Source organism: Arctopsyche grandis, chromosome 10, assembly GCF_051622035.1.
Source record: "Arctopsyche grandis isolate Sample6627 chromosome 10, ASM5162203v2, whole genome shotgun sequence".
Lineage (NCBI taxonomy): Eukaryota > Metazoa > Arthropoda > Insecta > Trichoptera > Hydropsychidae > Arctopsyche > Arctopsyche grandis.
Window position 1 is genome coordinate 30,135,796 of NC_135364.1, and position 15,748 is coordinate 30,151,543.

Here is a 15,748-nt window from a genome sequence, read left to right on the forward strand (position 1 = left end):
TGTATTTATTGTAATATTTGTAATAATAATATAAAATAATGATCTTATGAAAGTTCGTAATGTTTAAAGCTCAATTTAATTCATAAAAAAATATTTTTTGTGCATAATATAATATATATATTGTTACGTACGCCGTGGATTGAGCGAATTGCACTTAGACCAACGGATATCTGTTATCGGGTTAACTAAGTGCATGCACTTACTTCCAAGGATTATATCTGGACTCTAAGTGCATTTAGGCTAAACAATGATCGTTATTAGGCTTTTCCCAGAATCGGTACGGGGAGACCCAATGTCGTGGAAATACATATCCGAATACGTGACTATACAACAGGTAAACAGATTAGGCGTCCTGAGAGATCTACCCTTTATAAGGCGGTACGTAGGCGATATCATGTAATTCTGGACTGAGCACTGACAGTGCGTGTATCTCCCTAATCATCAATAAATGCCGTGAAACGACTGTTGGCCTTTTACTTGGATCCTCCACCCACCCCTACGCAACAATATTTACATTTTTATATGATATAAAAATTTTAAACTTAAAAAAAATCTTAATTTTCTAAAACCGGTGAAAACCGGCCAACCGGCTTTTTATTTGTAAAAAAACCGAAAACCGGCTTTTTATTTCGGGCGGTTTTTTGGAACCCCTAGCTCCAATGTATTACATATGTATGTCCAATTTGAACATGTACAGTATAATGCATATATGTATGTACATACATATTATGTACGTATGTACGTGCATGTACATAGTTTGTACGTGGATGTCCGGATGTTTCAATTTATTTGCAAACTTTACGTATGTACCAACATATATGTATATGTTCATATGTATGTACTTATTCATTCATCAACATTGCACAATTGCAAATAATAATAGAACACTCCGGTAGTGTTCAAAAAAAGAGAGCTAATTCTGTTCATTACACGAAGATTTCACTTTTGAAGATTCTTCTTTGAATAGTTGCTTACTGCTCTCATATTCTATACTGGGACTTTTCAAACTGCGTTTTGCAAAGAATCAATCAATCAATATATAAATGTACGTAAATATTTAATACAAAAGACGTGGTAAAAAACTTAACGGTTACTGATTTGATTTTTTTTAAATGTACCATTTTTACAAACTTTTTATAATTTCAACTAGGCTGTACTAATTTAAAAATTACTTATAATTTAGATTCAAATTTAGTTACTCGAAGCTCAGTCCTTATCATTTATTCCAATCTTGGAGTTATTATCATTTATTCTTTTCTTTATCTTATAAACCGTGTTTTTAATGTGGCTTAACGCCAAGCTTCTAAACCAAAATTTGCGTATACCTTTTCAGCTGAGACTAAAAAGACTAAAAGACAAACTCCCAATATGTAACATATGTATATGACAAAAAGTTGTAATTCAGGATTTCTACAGTTGAACGGAATAATTTTGTTTGCTTTCCTACCCTTAAAATAACGAATAACTGGGTGACCTTTCGGTGACATAATTTTTAATAGACGATCATCAATAAATAATGAAATTGATATGTAGATCTTCAAATCGATTCAAAGGAAAAATACTGGAGTGAAATTTTAATTAGGATCGTAGTTACGGCCAAATTGTAAGCAAAAATAGGTTGAGCAATACGCGGCCACATAAATATTATACTAGGCAAATAAAGGGTTATTTTGGAAATTGTAATTTGTTTTTTCGACTGAAGAAAATTTTAGTTGTATTGATAGTGATATATATCTTGGTTTATGTGGGCGGCAAAAATAATTTTTGACCTGGGTGACGAATAAGCTGGATGGACATATGTATACTATGTATGTATAACGCATATGTTCACATTATTCGTATGTATGTGCCTACAAACATTATTTTTTCGTATTCGAATAGATTGATGAACTCACAGATAAGTAAAATTCATACAATTTCACGATGCTATGGTTATATCTAAAATTTTTATCTGTTCGTTTATCTAATCGTTTATCTAGGTGGGGCCAGGCCGATTCAACCTGGTATTGTTCATACTCGTAGACAGTGTGAATGGTGTACTTTTCGACGAACACTGCGATCTTTAATTCATTTCAAGTATATTTAGTGCTGGCGTTTAATTATAATACTTTATTCGATCATTCTCCTTGCTAATTGCAGGTATTTATAAACCTATAGCAGGTACATTTTCCAAATCATTGTTATCTCTTTGTGACCGCATTTACATGTACTATTTTTTTCGACCATTTAAACATGTGTGCTCTTAACGATGAAATTCAAGTATAATCCTTGTATCAATGTGATTAAAATACAAAAAATAATTAAATTTAATAAACCAGAAGTGGAATTTTTTCCTCTCAGAAAAGTCAAAAATGTTATGACCACACCCTTGAACGTATGTATCTTAAGTAATAAAAAAATTAAACAAAATCCGACAACCGGAAGTAGAACTTTTGTCTTGTGTATGTAAGTTTCCCACATTTGCGTTCAATTTATATTGAAAATGCTCTCATGGCCGGTATGTATGAAGATATTGAAGAATATTCAGAGGTAAGGGGTACGGTCAAGTCGAGGTACATATAAGAAAACAATCAGGTAGGTTTCAGATCTTTAATGATGTTCCAAATGCTCAACGGTCCGAGAGCGCCCAATATTTATAATCATGGTTATTATTGGTCGATGAGTCGCGAGATGCGATTGGCCGATATAAATTCATGGGTTGGTCACATCGGTTTTTTTTTTAGTTTCAGGGCTCGGCCCTGCATACATGCATACATACTTATGATCATTGCAATTTTCTATTTAGATATGCATTCATTTTTATTCGTAGCAACTCTATGAAATGTATTTTATATGAATATTTTAAAGTTGGCTTCTACATCCTCGTTATATTTTTAGTATTTCCTTTTTATTATTCGCAAATGAATTTTAAAATTAAGTTTGATTATTTTGATTTAATGAATTTAAATGCTTATCAAAATTGAAGATGATTCATTATAATTTCATTTGCTGTTTAGTTTCACATACATATGTACATTCATTAACAATTTTTGTACACACATAACAACTCAGTCAATACTTTTGGAAAGCAAAATCACGAAGGAAATAATTCTACTTAGTGTTTAAAAAGTATTATATAAAGATCATGTCAAATATTTTCTTGATGGCAATGTTAAAAGTGAAAAATTTTAGATGAAAAGAGTGCCTATTGGTGGGATTTATTTTTGATAATCGAATAAATAGAAATAATTTACTTCATTATTTCTTTAATGATGAATTTTATCTTATATAAATTTCTTCAAGCTTCATGTTTTAAAATGGTTTAGTACGAATGAATTTCGACTTCACAACTAAATTTAGGGTGGGGAGGCTAAGTTAAATAAATATTTGAAAAAATTTAAATATCACAATCAGGGCTCGAAATCGAATCAGGACTCGAAATTGAAGCGCTCGATAACTTTAAAAAAAAAAGTATATTTTTGACTTTTAAAATTCACTAGATAATCAATTATTCGTAGTTTAAAGCAATAAAACATGAAAATCAATAAAAAAAACACCTTTCTATTGATTCTAATTTTAACACAGCAATACATGATTTTGAGTTAAAGACTATAAAAGCCCAAAATATGTAAAAATTGCGCATTTTTTTAAACGCTGATAACCAAGAAAAAAAAATCATTCTCATATTCCAATTTATTGGGCCAAACTTAGTAAGGGTTGATTAGTCTCCGCTCCGGTAAGTATAAAACGTGATTATTTTTACTTGCTTTTAAATAATTATCAAGTGAATTTTAAAAGTCAAAAATATACTTTTTTATGAGTTTGATTTTTTATATTTTTGTAAAAACAAATAAAAAAAAATAAGAATATGATGTTTTTTATCATTACCTGTTACTGATAACCTAGTATTCACAAAAGCATTCATATGAATCACTGATAAGAAAAATGTTACTCACAAACCTGCTTATCGCATTCTGCTACAATGCAATATGTAATAATAATTGTTATTTTGAATTTTATAGGATGAATAATAAGATACTTATCTTTTTCGCGGTATTTTGTGGTGGGTTGGTGAATGCACAAGAAAATGCCCAAACAAGAATACCGACATCTCTTTTAGAATGCTATCAAGAGCCAAGATTAATGCAAAGAGACTCGAGATTACCAATGACGATAAACATTTTAATTGATTTAATTCGAAAAGTTGAAAACTATCCTGGACTCAATATGGAGATTAGGACTATAGTAATTGATTTATTACACAGGTTTGTGCGCATTTGCTTTGAACAATATGTTTAATTTTTTTTATATTTAATCTACTTTTTAGTATATCTAATACTATTTACATATTTAATATTTAGATTCAGGCTAGATGGAATAGTTCGTGCATCATCACTATCTGCTTCATCGAACGTGTTACCGTACAGTCCGAAAGGCTTTCAGTTTTACAAGCACAGAATTCTCCTCAGCAACTTGATCACTGGAAATACTTATAATTTCCCAAATGATTCTTTATCATCATTAGAAAAGGTAAATTTGCAATTTGATATAATTTAATATTGTACTTACGAATAAATACGCTGTGTTCATACACACATGCATATGTAAGTGTGTACATAAAATTTCCGTATATTATTTGAAAGATAAAATTAATTTGTAGTGCTCAATGCATCACATTCTTTCTCATACTATTGAAGAAGAATCAAGAGGTGATGAAGGTACAGTATGTAACAGAATGTCACAGTATCGTACCCAACGACTACCTCGAGATACTTCAGATGTTGAAGTAATGGATACACATACAGTGTGCGTATTTTTACCAAAATAAATCTGTAATCTTTTATGTGAACAGCAGGTTCATAAACAATGTTTAATTTGTGTTTATAGAGACGATATGAATAAAAGAGGAAGCTTTAAGTTCGCACCTGATACCGAGGATGGTGAAGTAGATTTAAATTTCATTCCTGCAGCGTTTCCCAAAGATGCAACAGAGCCTGTTAGAAGTCAATGTCCAGTTGAAACTGGTGTTATGAGAACGACGTGGGGTGCTGTATCAGCTGGTACTTTGCTGGCAGGAATCGCAGCTGGTTTACAACCACTGAAAGTTTCCGTCAGTGATTTATCAGAAAGATTGTCTAAAAACCTAGAAACGGAGACTAAAAAGATCATTATTGATAATAAATTTGCAGCCACACTTGCAGGTGAATGACTTTTATTTGATTTTGTATATATGTATTATACGTATGTACATATCTACACATACATAATGCGTTCTTCCTTGCTTTGTAGGTGACTTGGCTGAAGCTGCTTTGTTAATTGGTCCCCAAACTGATATCACTAATAATCGAATTGATATGAGTGTTGGCGCTGGTGGTGGTTGGAATAGTACTCAAGCTCCCAAGTGGTATTTCTTATCGCAATCCAAAGATTTTGAATTTACCGATGCTGAAATTCGTGGAGGTCTAGATGGCTTAATTCTAGGAACATACATCGAAGAATTTAGAAGGAAAGCCTCGTCTATTAAATTGTCACAATTACTAGATATGTATTATTCCCAGGTATTAATGATAATATTATACCAAATTCAAATTGGATAATAAACGTACTTAGATATTTGTATACGAATGTAATGTACATATGTATGTATGTAATTAGAGAGGCGTGTTCTCCAACAAATTTCGAGCTTGCAATCGTCAAACACTCGTCCCTGAAGTTGCTCCAAGTGAGGTCATTTTGAGTGAAGCTTTGGGATTTTCCTACGTTCTTGACAAAATTATGCAACTACCCGGAACTATAAGTGATAGAGGATTCGTATCATATTCTACGTTAGCTGCAAATGCTTTGGCAAAATATATTCGTAAGATATACATATGTACATATGTACCTACCTATTATGTTTATAAATTAAAATAACACATCAAATGTATTATTTAATAATTTAGCGAGCAGTTTGAATGACCTGAGCTGTTTGGCAACGGAAACGGCAAATAACTACGATGTTGAAGTTGCAACTAACATTTACTTAGTACTCGATACCACTTGGGAATATCACAACATATATCCTTCATTGTCATACCTTTTGGACAATTTGGACATAAGTCATCTAAATTCCAATTTTACACTCATAAATGGTAACGATGGAAAGCTAATTATCGACTCTTCATGGTCATTATCAAATTTCCATGAATTTTACAACGTAACTATTCATCAAGAACGTAAGTTTAAAACATGTTATACCTATGTACTATAAAAATCCACAAAAATGTTTTATTGTACATTTATTTGAGTAAATAGTGGAACCCGAACCGTTATCTTTTTCGTTCCGGCTTTCGGTTTTCGGTTCTCTTGTACATATTTAAATATTAGCAAGCTAATGTAAATACACCCACACCGTCTATACCTATCTTTATACGGCTTTTTGCTATAACTTATTATGTGATTAGGGTTTGCAATAAAGGTATTATTACCGAAACCGGGATCCCGGTATTTTAGCAAATTTTCAGATACCAAAATACCGGTTTTGAAAAGACGAAATAAAATAGAATTTGAATGTAAATATAATTGATTTCAATTATGCACGAATATCTCATCAATATCGAACGATTCCAGCATCGATGATCTGGCCTTTTTATATTTTAATTCAAAGAATCAATAAATCTAAGGTATTTGTATAAATTGAAATTATGTATATGCTCACGATCTATCTATGTTTCCCTTTTGAAATCTCTTAAATATTAATTATTTGTAGAGACCCCTTAATTTAGGTTGACGTATAAGTATTACATATAAGTAACATATCGAATTTGCTATTTCTTCTACTAATAGTCTATTATCGGTCTTTTAGTATCATTTTCGTTAAATTTCATAATAAGAGAAGGGCTTCTTAACTTTTTAACCAACTCGCAAGCTTCACATATAATTTTGTATTCAATTCGGAATCGTTAATAGTATCTTTGATTGTTAATTGTAAAGTATGTGCCACACATTTTATTCCACTAAGATGAGGGAAAGAAGAGTTCTTAATGAAAGGTAGCATATTTGCTTCATAATCTCTTTCATAATTAATATTCTGGTTATCTTCGTCTATTTCGGTTTCTAAGTTGACAAATTTAATGATATTAGTATATTTATTATATGGTTCCACGACATAAGGTCCAATGCTATAAGATCCAACGACAAGGGCACCACGAAAGAAGATCCACCCGTTAGAATGTCCACCTGCTAAGTGATCCAGACAATAAAAAGCCCAGATGATAAAACGTCCAACCTAAAATCGTCCACCCTGTTAAAGGTCCAGCCACAAAAAGTCCGAAAACAAAATATAAAACATAGATAAAGTAATAATGTTTAATAAAATGCTCCATATTTACATAAATGTGAATACATTTATTTGATACTCTTTGTGCCTTGAAATATAACGCAAGCAGGGTTTCTCAACTAAGACCGCAAACATTTATTTTTAAGCAGGATTTCTTGCTGCCCGGTTTAGAAACCCTGCTTAAAAATAAATGTTTGCGGTCTTAGTTGAGAAACCCTGCTTGCGTAATATTTCAAGGCACACAGAGTATCAAATAAATTTATTCGCATTTATGAAATTATCATGTAGATATTGTTGACAATTTCAATACAGTAATTATTTTCGAAAACGCATTTAAAACTTATTGAAAAAATTGATTTTGCGCTGAATAGATTGGCAGCACCTGACTCGATGTCAGGTGCTGCAATGATTTAATCTTACATTATTATTTCATTCGGAAATTAATTAAAAAAAATTAAACCCGCCGAGTTTTCAATCTATGTAGAGTATCGAGTCAAATTGACTCGATATCCGATTTATGTAAATATGGAGCGTTTTATTAAACATTATTACTTTATCTATGTTTTATATTTTGTTTTCGGACTTTTTGTGGCTGGACCTTTAACAGGATGGACGATTTTCGGTTGGACGTTTTATCATCTGGGCTTTTTATTGTCTGGATCACTTAGCAGGTGGGCATTCTAACGGGTGGATCTTCTTTCGTGGTGCCCTTGTCGTTGGATCTTATAGCATTGGACCTTATGTCGTGACACGCATACAGTAATTAATCGAAGGTTTTTCATATGAACATTTAGTGTCCCGAGGATTTCAATTAACAACAGTTCTAGAAAAAATCCAACAGTTGCAAGAAGAATGTTTAAATAGAGAAAGATCTATAAAATCTGGTGGCGGTACATCGAGCATAGTCTTAATGGTGGTTAATCAAGCTACGATCGATAGCGCAGCAGAAAACTTTGCAATAGAGCGTCTCAAAATATTCAGTGAAACTATTCCGGGTAAATTTAAAATATCACTTTTCAAATACTTAGGTACCTACCTACTGTTCTAGTAAATTCACAAATGATGAAAATCAAAATTATAGATATGAAATTCTTATACCTCACTGCTGGATCTCGTGAAAGATTTACCAATTTAGTGAAGGAGCCAGAAAAGGACATATTTTCGCTAACCGTATCCAGTTCTGATAGTACTTCTTCTCAAATAAATAACGCTGTCAACAGAATAAAAGACGGTATGTATCTCATCAAGTAACCAACATTCATATTTTTATATAGGAGAAATGAAATCGCATTAACACAAGTTGCATTAATGGTTTATTAAGTTTCAAGAAGGCTTATTAATCCACGATGTGGGAGCGATTGGACACCCACTGATTCCGGTACTACCACACTTGTTCAATACGTTGCTCCATCAATGATCAACTATTACAAGCTTCATCCCAACTATTTCTACAAACTAAATGGAAACGGTATGGTGAAGATTCAGGGTCACGGATTCGGAGGACTAACCGTATGTCGATCGAGATATGTAGAATTACCCAGGTATACATATGTCCATGCTTTTATTCTTATTAGTTTGATTTTATTCATACATATTAGCCAGCAGTACTGGCTAATCTTTAATACTGGTGGTTAGACTTGGATATTTGTGAATCCAAGTCGATTGTTTCTTATCAGAGTTTGCCAATTTTATCTGAACATTGTTGAAACGGTTCCTCAAAATTGGTAAAAGAAAATCATCCTACCTGCTGTCAAAAATCTTTTGTATTTAATGTACATATGTACAACTTATAAAAAAATAAGTCTAAGAATCCATAGATGTCTCAATTAATTAATCAATTGTTAATTTCGTGTTCTTCAGCTTCTCGAAATACAGTGATTTATGTAATAAAAATGCTGCATTGTTTGTAATTAATTGTCCAGGAAGGAACATTGGGGTCTTCCTGCCAAGCCTTCCTGGTATATATGTATCTAAAATAAAAGTCTAAATCTACGTATATACATATGTCTCAATGGATTAATTAATTAATTGTTGATTTCGTGTTCTTCAGCCTCTCGAAATACAGTGATTTATGTAATAAAATGCATTACAAATGAATTGTAATGAATGTTATTACATGGATTGTAATAGAAGGCGCATGGGGGCCTTCCTGGTATATGAATGTATGTAAAAATAAAATAAAATATTGTTTTCACTCAGACGCTCAAACAGTTCTTCGGGAAATGAAGACATCGTATGTGATTCTGTGACAGGCAATACTTTGGATATAAATTTAGGCGATGCCTGCAATAAAAAAAAATACATCCACAAATGTGAACCTCTTTACATATCGGTTGAAGCAATTGCTGTGCAAGAAGTAACAACTGCTCGATGCACAGGTACAATAATAAATATACAATATTATACAAATTTGATTAAAAAGTTCATTATTATAAACCATAGATATTGGTTGATTTCGCCACGATTCAAGAAATCTAATTCTATCTTTTTATTACTACAATATTTCAGAAAAAGGCTGCAGATTCCCAGATGCCGTTAAATACACGGTTCACTTACAAGAACTCGGATGTTTCAGTAGCGCAATCAGATCGTTTGCTAGCTCATTGGCATTATTGTTGGCAATTTCCATCACTGTTAAATCATTTTTATTGTAAATTATTTTTACAATATTTTAAGTATTATTAACACAATTGTGCAAACAACATAGTTTTAACTCTGAATTATCACAAATTAAATATATGGATTTGAGCAGAAGACGACAGTTTTTTTTATTTTAATGCAAACGAAGTGTAAAAATAAACACAATTTGAATATAGGAAAAAATATTAATGCGATTTATGAAATTGTTCCTTTCTGCTTATAATGTAATCTAATTGTGGTTCAATTAAATTAGTAGCTACTATTATCAGGAGTGATTTAAGATGCTCGAAAGTTGAAGTACATATGTAGATATATACACAGATTTGTTATATTTCATTCTAAAAAAAGTTTTGTCGCATATGTGTAACATATAATGTATGTATGTATGTACGAACTTCTAAATAAAGAAAAAAATAGCCCTTGAGCAATTTTATGTAAATTTTCATATTCTGTTAGTTGAAGACTTATATAAACCCAATTTTTCATATTTGTCTTTAAAAAATTTCAATGCAAATTAATTATTTCCATTTGCATATCGGGTGATAAGATTTCAATTTCACAGTTGAATGGATTATGAAAAAAAAATCATATCGCTTGTTATATCCACAAAATCAGAAATTCTACATTTAAAATTGTTTTTAAGCTCACTCAAAGCTCCGACTGCAAATTTAATGGGAAATATCGCCTGTGTTTGCTGGCTAAAATTTTTACAGAATTTTAATCCGTTTTTGGTCAGGATTTACATATATTACATTGGTAAGAATTTATATTACATTGGTCAGAATTTATATTAAACGGTCAGAATACTAGAACTAGAATAAATATTAAATGGTCAGAATTTATATTGAATGGTTAGAATTTATTTATTTTTAATATACAAGTATACCAGTGTTTTTACAGGTCACCCCAATATGACACTGTGGCCAGACAATACATAAAACATATAAACACAAATAAAAAATAAAACCACAATAATAAAAAAAAACAAATTTGTACATAAAAAATTAAAAATAAAAAAATTGAAAAATTACAAATTGAAAATAATAAAATATATTTTTATATATAGTTTAAATTGAATTAAAAGTAAAAACCAGTCAAAATACGGATAGATTATCCGGTGAAATATTGAAAATATCAATGTGATTACTGACCAAATTCAAGCAACGTAAGACTCAAGCAATTGGTGAAAAAGCAAGAACATTAGTTCTTGTTTTAGTTATTTGGAACAATGGACGCAACCGATAATCAATGAGGCGAGATGGAACCCAAAATTTCATTTCTTCCAATATAGTTGGGTTGTCAATATAACCTCTTAATAATTTGAAGAAATGGCACAAGAAGCATATCCCTCCGATGAGATAGGGAACTATAGCCAACAGATCCCTGTACAAAAGCACTAGGAAACAGTTGCGGGTAGTATCCAAACTGCCTCATACATATATGTACATAGATACATATAGATAAGCTAAGCAAAATTTCAGAGGAAACAAAAAATCTAATTAAGCATAAAAGGAAGTTAGATAGGGATAATAATAAGCAAGAATACAATCTAGTAAATGAGGAAATTAAGAAGAGAATAGTCAGGGATGTCAGGGATTTTAACAGCAAGCTAATAGAAAATACCATTAAGAATAACCGTAGCCTGAAAAAGTGCAAACAAGATCTTTTCTTAGGCAAAAACCAAATGATCGCAATCAGATCAGAGAGCGGAGTAATAATTAGGAATAGAGAAGAGATCATAGACAGAGTTTATACGTTCTATGCAAAACTTTACGAGAACAACAACGGTCAATTTCCCGCTCCGGAATCGACACACGGCCAAAGGGTTCCTGCAGTATTGCCTAGCGAAGTAGGGGCCGCGCTAAAAACTGCAAAGAACGGTAAAACCCCAGGGGAAGATAATATTCCCATTGACTTACTAAAATGTGGCGGCCCCCCCCCTAATTAATATCTTAGCTAGGCTTTTCAGCAAATGCATCCAGAACCAAGCTATACCAGAAGGATGGAATAACGCAACTATCATTTTAATACACAAAAAAGGCGACAAAAGCGATATCAAGAACTACCGACCCATTAGTTTACTTTCAGCGGTCTCCAAGCTCTTCACGAAGGTTATTACAGAAAGGCTGAAGAATATCCTCGACGAGAACCAACCTATAGAGCAGGCAGGGTTTAGGGCAAATTTCAGCACAATGGACCACCTCCAAGTAGTTGGCGAACTAATCGAGCGCGCCAACGAATATCAACGGCCATTGTGCCTAGGTTTCGTCGATTATGAGAAAGCCTTCGATACAGTTAGTCATAATGCAGTACTTAACGCTCTACAAACACAGGGAGTGCCGGAACCCTATGTGGGACTGTTAGCCGCAATATATAAGAATGCCACAGCTTCAGTTAAAATTTTTTCAGGTACAGATAGATTTAGCATAGGAAAAGGAGTAAGACAAGGAGATACAATCTCGCCCAAGTTATTAAATGCGGTGCTTGAGGGAGTTTTCAGGAACTTGGATTGGGATACAGCCGGAGTAAGCATCAATGGTCGCTTTTTGAGTCACCTTCGGTTCGCAGACGATATAGTTTTAGTAGCTCGTGATTCAGCTGACCTACTTATCAGACTAACACAGCTGGACAGGGAAAGTAGAAAAGTAGGATTAAAAATTAACGTAGATAAGACTAAACTAATGTTCAATAGTTATTGCATGCCTGATAGCATCCCCTTAGATGATAAACCAGTAGAAGTAGTAAATAATTATTTATATTTAGGTCAAATAATTGACATGTCTGGTAGTAAAAATGAAGAGATAAAGAGACGTATGAAAATAGGATGGAGTGCATTTGGACGGATGAATGCTGTTTTTAAATCAAAAATGCCACTCTGCCTGAAGAAAAGGATCTTTGATCAATGCGTTTTGCCAGTGATGACGTATGGATGTGAAACTTGGACACTGAACGCCAAGATGCTAAATAAAATCCAATGCACTCAAAGAAGTATGGAACGCTGTATGCTTGGCATAACGAGGAAAGACAGAAAGCGGAACACGTGGGTGAGAAGTATGACAAGGGTAGTGGACATAGTGGATAGAGTGAAGAGATTGAAATGGCAATGGGCGGGTCACGTAGCTAGGAGGATGGACGAAAGGTGGACAAAAGAAGTGCTTGAATGGTACCCGAGAGAAGGCAAAAGAGTAAAAGGAAGACCGCAAGGAAGATGGGTGAACGAAATTAGGAAAATGTGCGGAGTGAGATGGATGAGTGTTGCGCAAAACAGAAACGAGTGGAAGCGTGTTGGAGAGGCCTTCATCCAACAGTGGATGGCGAATGGCTGTAAATGATGATGATGATGACATATATATAGCGGAGGAACTTCCTTTGAACTCTTTCCATTTTTAGTGAGTGAGTTAAATCACTGGGACTCCATATAATGGCACCAGATTGACCCCATAGATACAATGTGTATGGGATCGGTCATTTTGCAACTTCAAAACGACAACCGTTCAACGGTCAACCACGAATGTGATGCTGTCTGTGCCTTCTTCGTGTTTCACAAGATTGGATTTTCATGCCAAATTATGAGCCCTTCTCATCAACGACAATGGAAAAGGGCTCTACACATGTTTTTATTTGGACTCCCTTTTCATGATATAGTCCCCCATCTTCTTATTTGACTTCTGAAAGGATTATAAATTTAAAAATATAGTTTTCTTCCACATATTCTACTTATTTTTTGATTATGTACTAATTCATAGTAAAACAAATACCTCGATCAAGGCAGTAGCAATACTGTGTGACTGCTCATAAGCAGTATTTATTTTAATAATGGCTGGCAGGTTGTCCTAAAAATTACATTTATTGACTCCTACTGTAACAATTTTACAAGGTCAGATATATTACATATTATATAAAATATTTAGCAGTAGCATTCAAATTGATTTGTTGAAATTACGAAGTGAATTGATGGCCGTGTACGTGTCTGTCAGATTTTTCAGGCAAAATAGTTACAGAAATTGTTAAGTTCTTAAAAGAAACAGAACTGGCTCATGAAGCATATTCTAAAATATATAAACTTTCTACCTTGATTTTGACTATTCCAGTAAGTACGTCGACAGTTGAACGCACTTTTTCATCTTTAAAGCGCATAAAAACGTCAATTCTCAACGCTCAGGGTAAAAGCAGACTTTCGATGCTTTCAATGATATCAATAGAAAAAAAACTACATGAAGATATACAAGATCGAAGAAATTTCTATGATATGGTAGTTCAAAAATTTGTACAAAAAGGCGAAAGAAGAATTGCTCTCGTATACAAATGAAACAAATTTGAAAAATACATGAAAAATCATTGTGAAATTTGGTTTCACTAATACTAATTTTGATTTTATTTACACATAACCAATTATTTGTACTGGTTAATTCTTCATTTAATTAAACATATAAAATTAAACATATGTATTAATGACAAATTATTAAAAATACTCGTATTCATACATATGTATGTACGTACAAAATATTATTAATGAGCAGATGACAGCTGAATGCCCGTTAATGTGGATGTATAATATAAAGAAAATAACAATAGATGTCACTTTATTACTAAAATAGAAATATATAAATAAAAATAAACCGTAAATAAAATGTTGCCGTATACTTATCGTATTTCTCGCTAAATTAATTAACTATAATTTATAAACATTTAAATGAAACGATAAATACAATATATTCGTTTATATTTTTTTAATTATTGAAAATTTTCATGATATAGCGCTTGCACATTCCTAATTGTAAAATAATTCCATTGCCAATATCAATAGGTTCGTAAATAAAACGGATTTATGTTTAATTCGAATAGTTTGTCAAGTGTCAACAAACGCACCCCTGCATCTTTTCCGTTCATCTATGCATCGTTCATCATAGGTAATCGATGCGCGTACGCAACCGGCGCGTCAAGGCGCGACGCCAACTACTGTCGCCCGGACAAGGTTCGGTAGTACCAACCTTAACATTTATACATACAGTGCATAATACCAACTGTTCGGCATGAGCCACATCATTATACATAATTATAAAAATTTTATATTAATATCCTAAATTCGGCCATACCTGACATAAATACGTCTCGGATTTACAGTAGTACATAAACAATAGTAGAGGTGATATGTAATAATTCAAGAAAAAACACAAATCATCTTTCATTCTTTGTAGTGTTTCATCTTTCATTCTTTGTAATGTTTCATCTTTCATTCTTTGTAATGTTTCTTTCATTCATTCGTTATTCATTTAAAATAAAAATAGTTTATCAGCATTCAAAATAACATATTTCGTCGTAAACAATAAAAATATTCGTCGTTCGTAGCCATACATTAGCGTTTCTTTGTTCTTCAGCGTCACCTCACACGTGGCACCACCGACCCTTGACACCGATCCCCTATAAAAACCCTCAGGCACCATCAGGTCCAACCGTCTGTTGAAACCTCGAAGAGTGACCGTGCCAACAAGCCGTCGTGATAGATCCCGTGGATCATCAGCCTTGGAATTCGACGCGCCTCTGCACCGCCAACAAGACGCGTTTACCTTCACTATATTCGCAATGAACAACACATACAAACACACACACAATCACACACACAATCACACTATGATTCTCAGCTGATGGTCGTCTGTAAGCTCGTCTCGTCATCTGTCATCGTCGCGGCGATGTCAAATTGCGCGCGGCTTGTGACGTCACGCTCCATCCTCGACGCTGACGCGTCGTACTCCGTCGCGGCTGATGTCATCGTCGATGTCCTTGTCATCTTGGTAGTCGTTGGTCATCACA

At 33.1% G+C, this 15,748-nt stretch overlaps 1 protein-coding gene across 1 annotated transcript; it reads left to right on the forward strand.

The window, feature by feature from the left end:
* The first annotated feature begins 1,949 nt into the window (after nucleotides 1–1,949).
* LOC143917878 (uncharacterized) lies at nucleotides 1,950–10,784 on the forward strand. The gene is made up of 13 exons (XM_077439491.1): nucleotides 1,950–2,139; nucleotides 4,002–4,244; nucleotides 4,341–4,509; nucleotides 4,640–4,785; nucleotides 4,867–5,180; nucleotides 5,269–5,537; nucleotides 5,635–5,836; nucleotides 5,922–6,194; nucleotides 8,092–8,292; nucleotides 8,379–8,528; nucleotides 8,619–8,838; nucleotides 9,497–9,675; nucleotides 9,806–10,784. The coding sequence occupies exons 2-13, from the start codon at nucleotides 4,003–4,005 to the stop codon at nucleotides 9,949–9,951; spliced, it is 2,511 nt and encodes an 836-aa protein (XP_077295617.1). The 5' UTR covers nucleotides 1,950–2,139; nucleotide 4,002; the 3' UTR covers nucleotides 9,952–10,784.
* The last annotated feature ends 4,964 nt before the right edge of the window (nucleotides 10,785–15,748 follow it).

What these genes read in the sequence shown, in the direction of transcription:
- LOC143917878 (XM_077439491.1), top strand. Translation starts at nt 4,003, where the DNA reads ATGAATAATAAGATACTTATCTTTTTCGCGGTATTTTGTGGTGGGTTG. An exon ending in ATTTGCAGCCACACTTGCAG is followed by an intron (nt 5,181 to 5,268) that starts GTGAATGACTTT and finishes CTTGCTTTGTAG; the next exon opens with GTGACTTGGCTGAAGCTGCT. An exon ending in AGATATGTAGAATTACCCAG is followed by an intron (nt 8,839 to 9,496) that starts GTATACATATGT and finishes GTTTTCACTCAG; the next exon opens with ACGCTCAAACAGTTCTTCGG.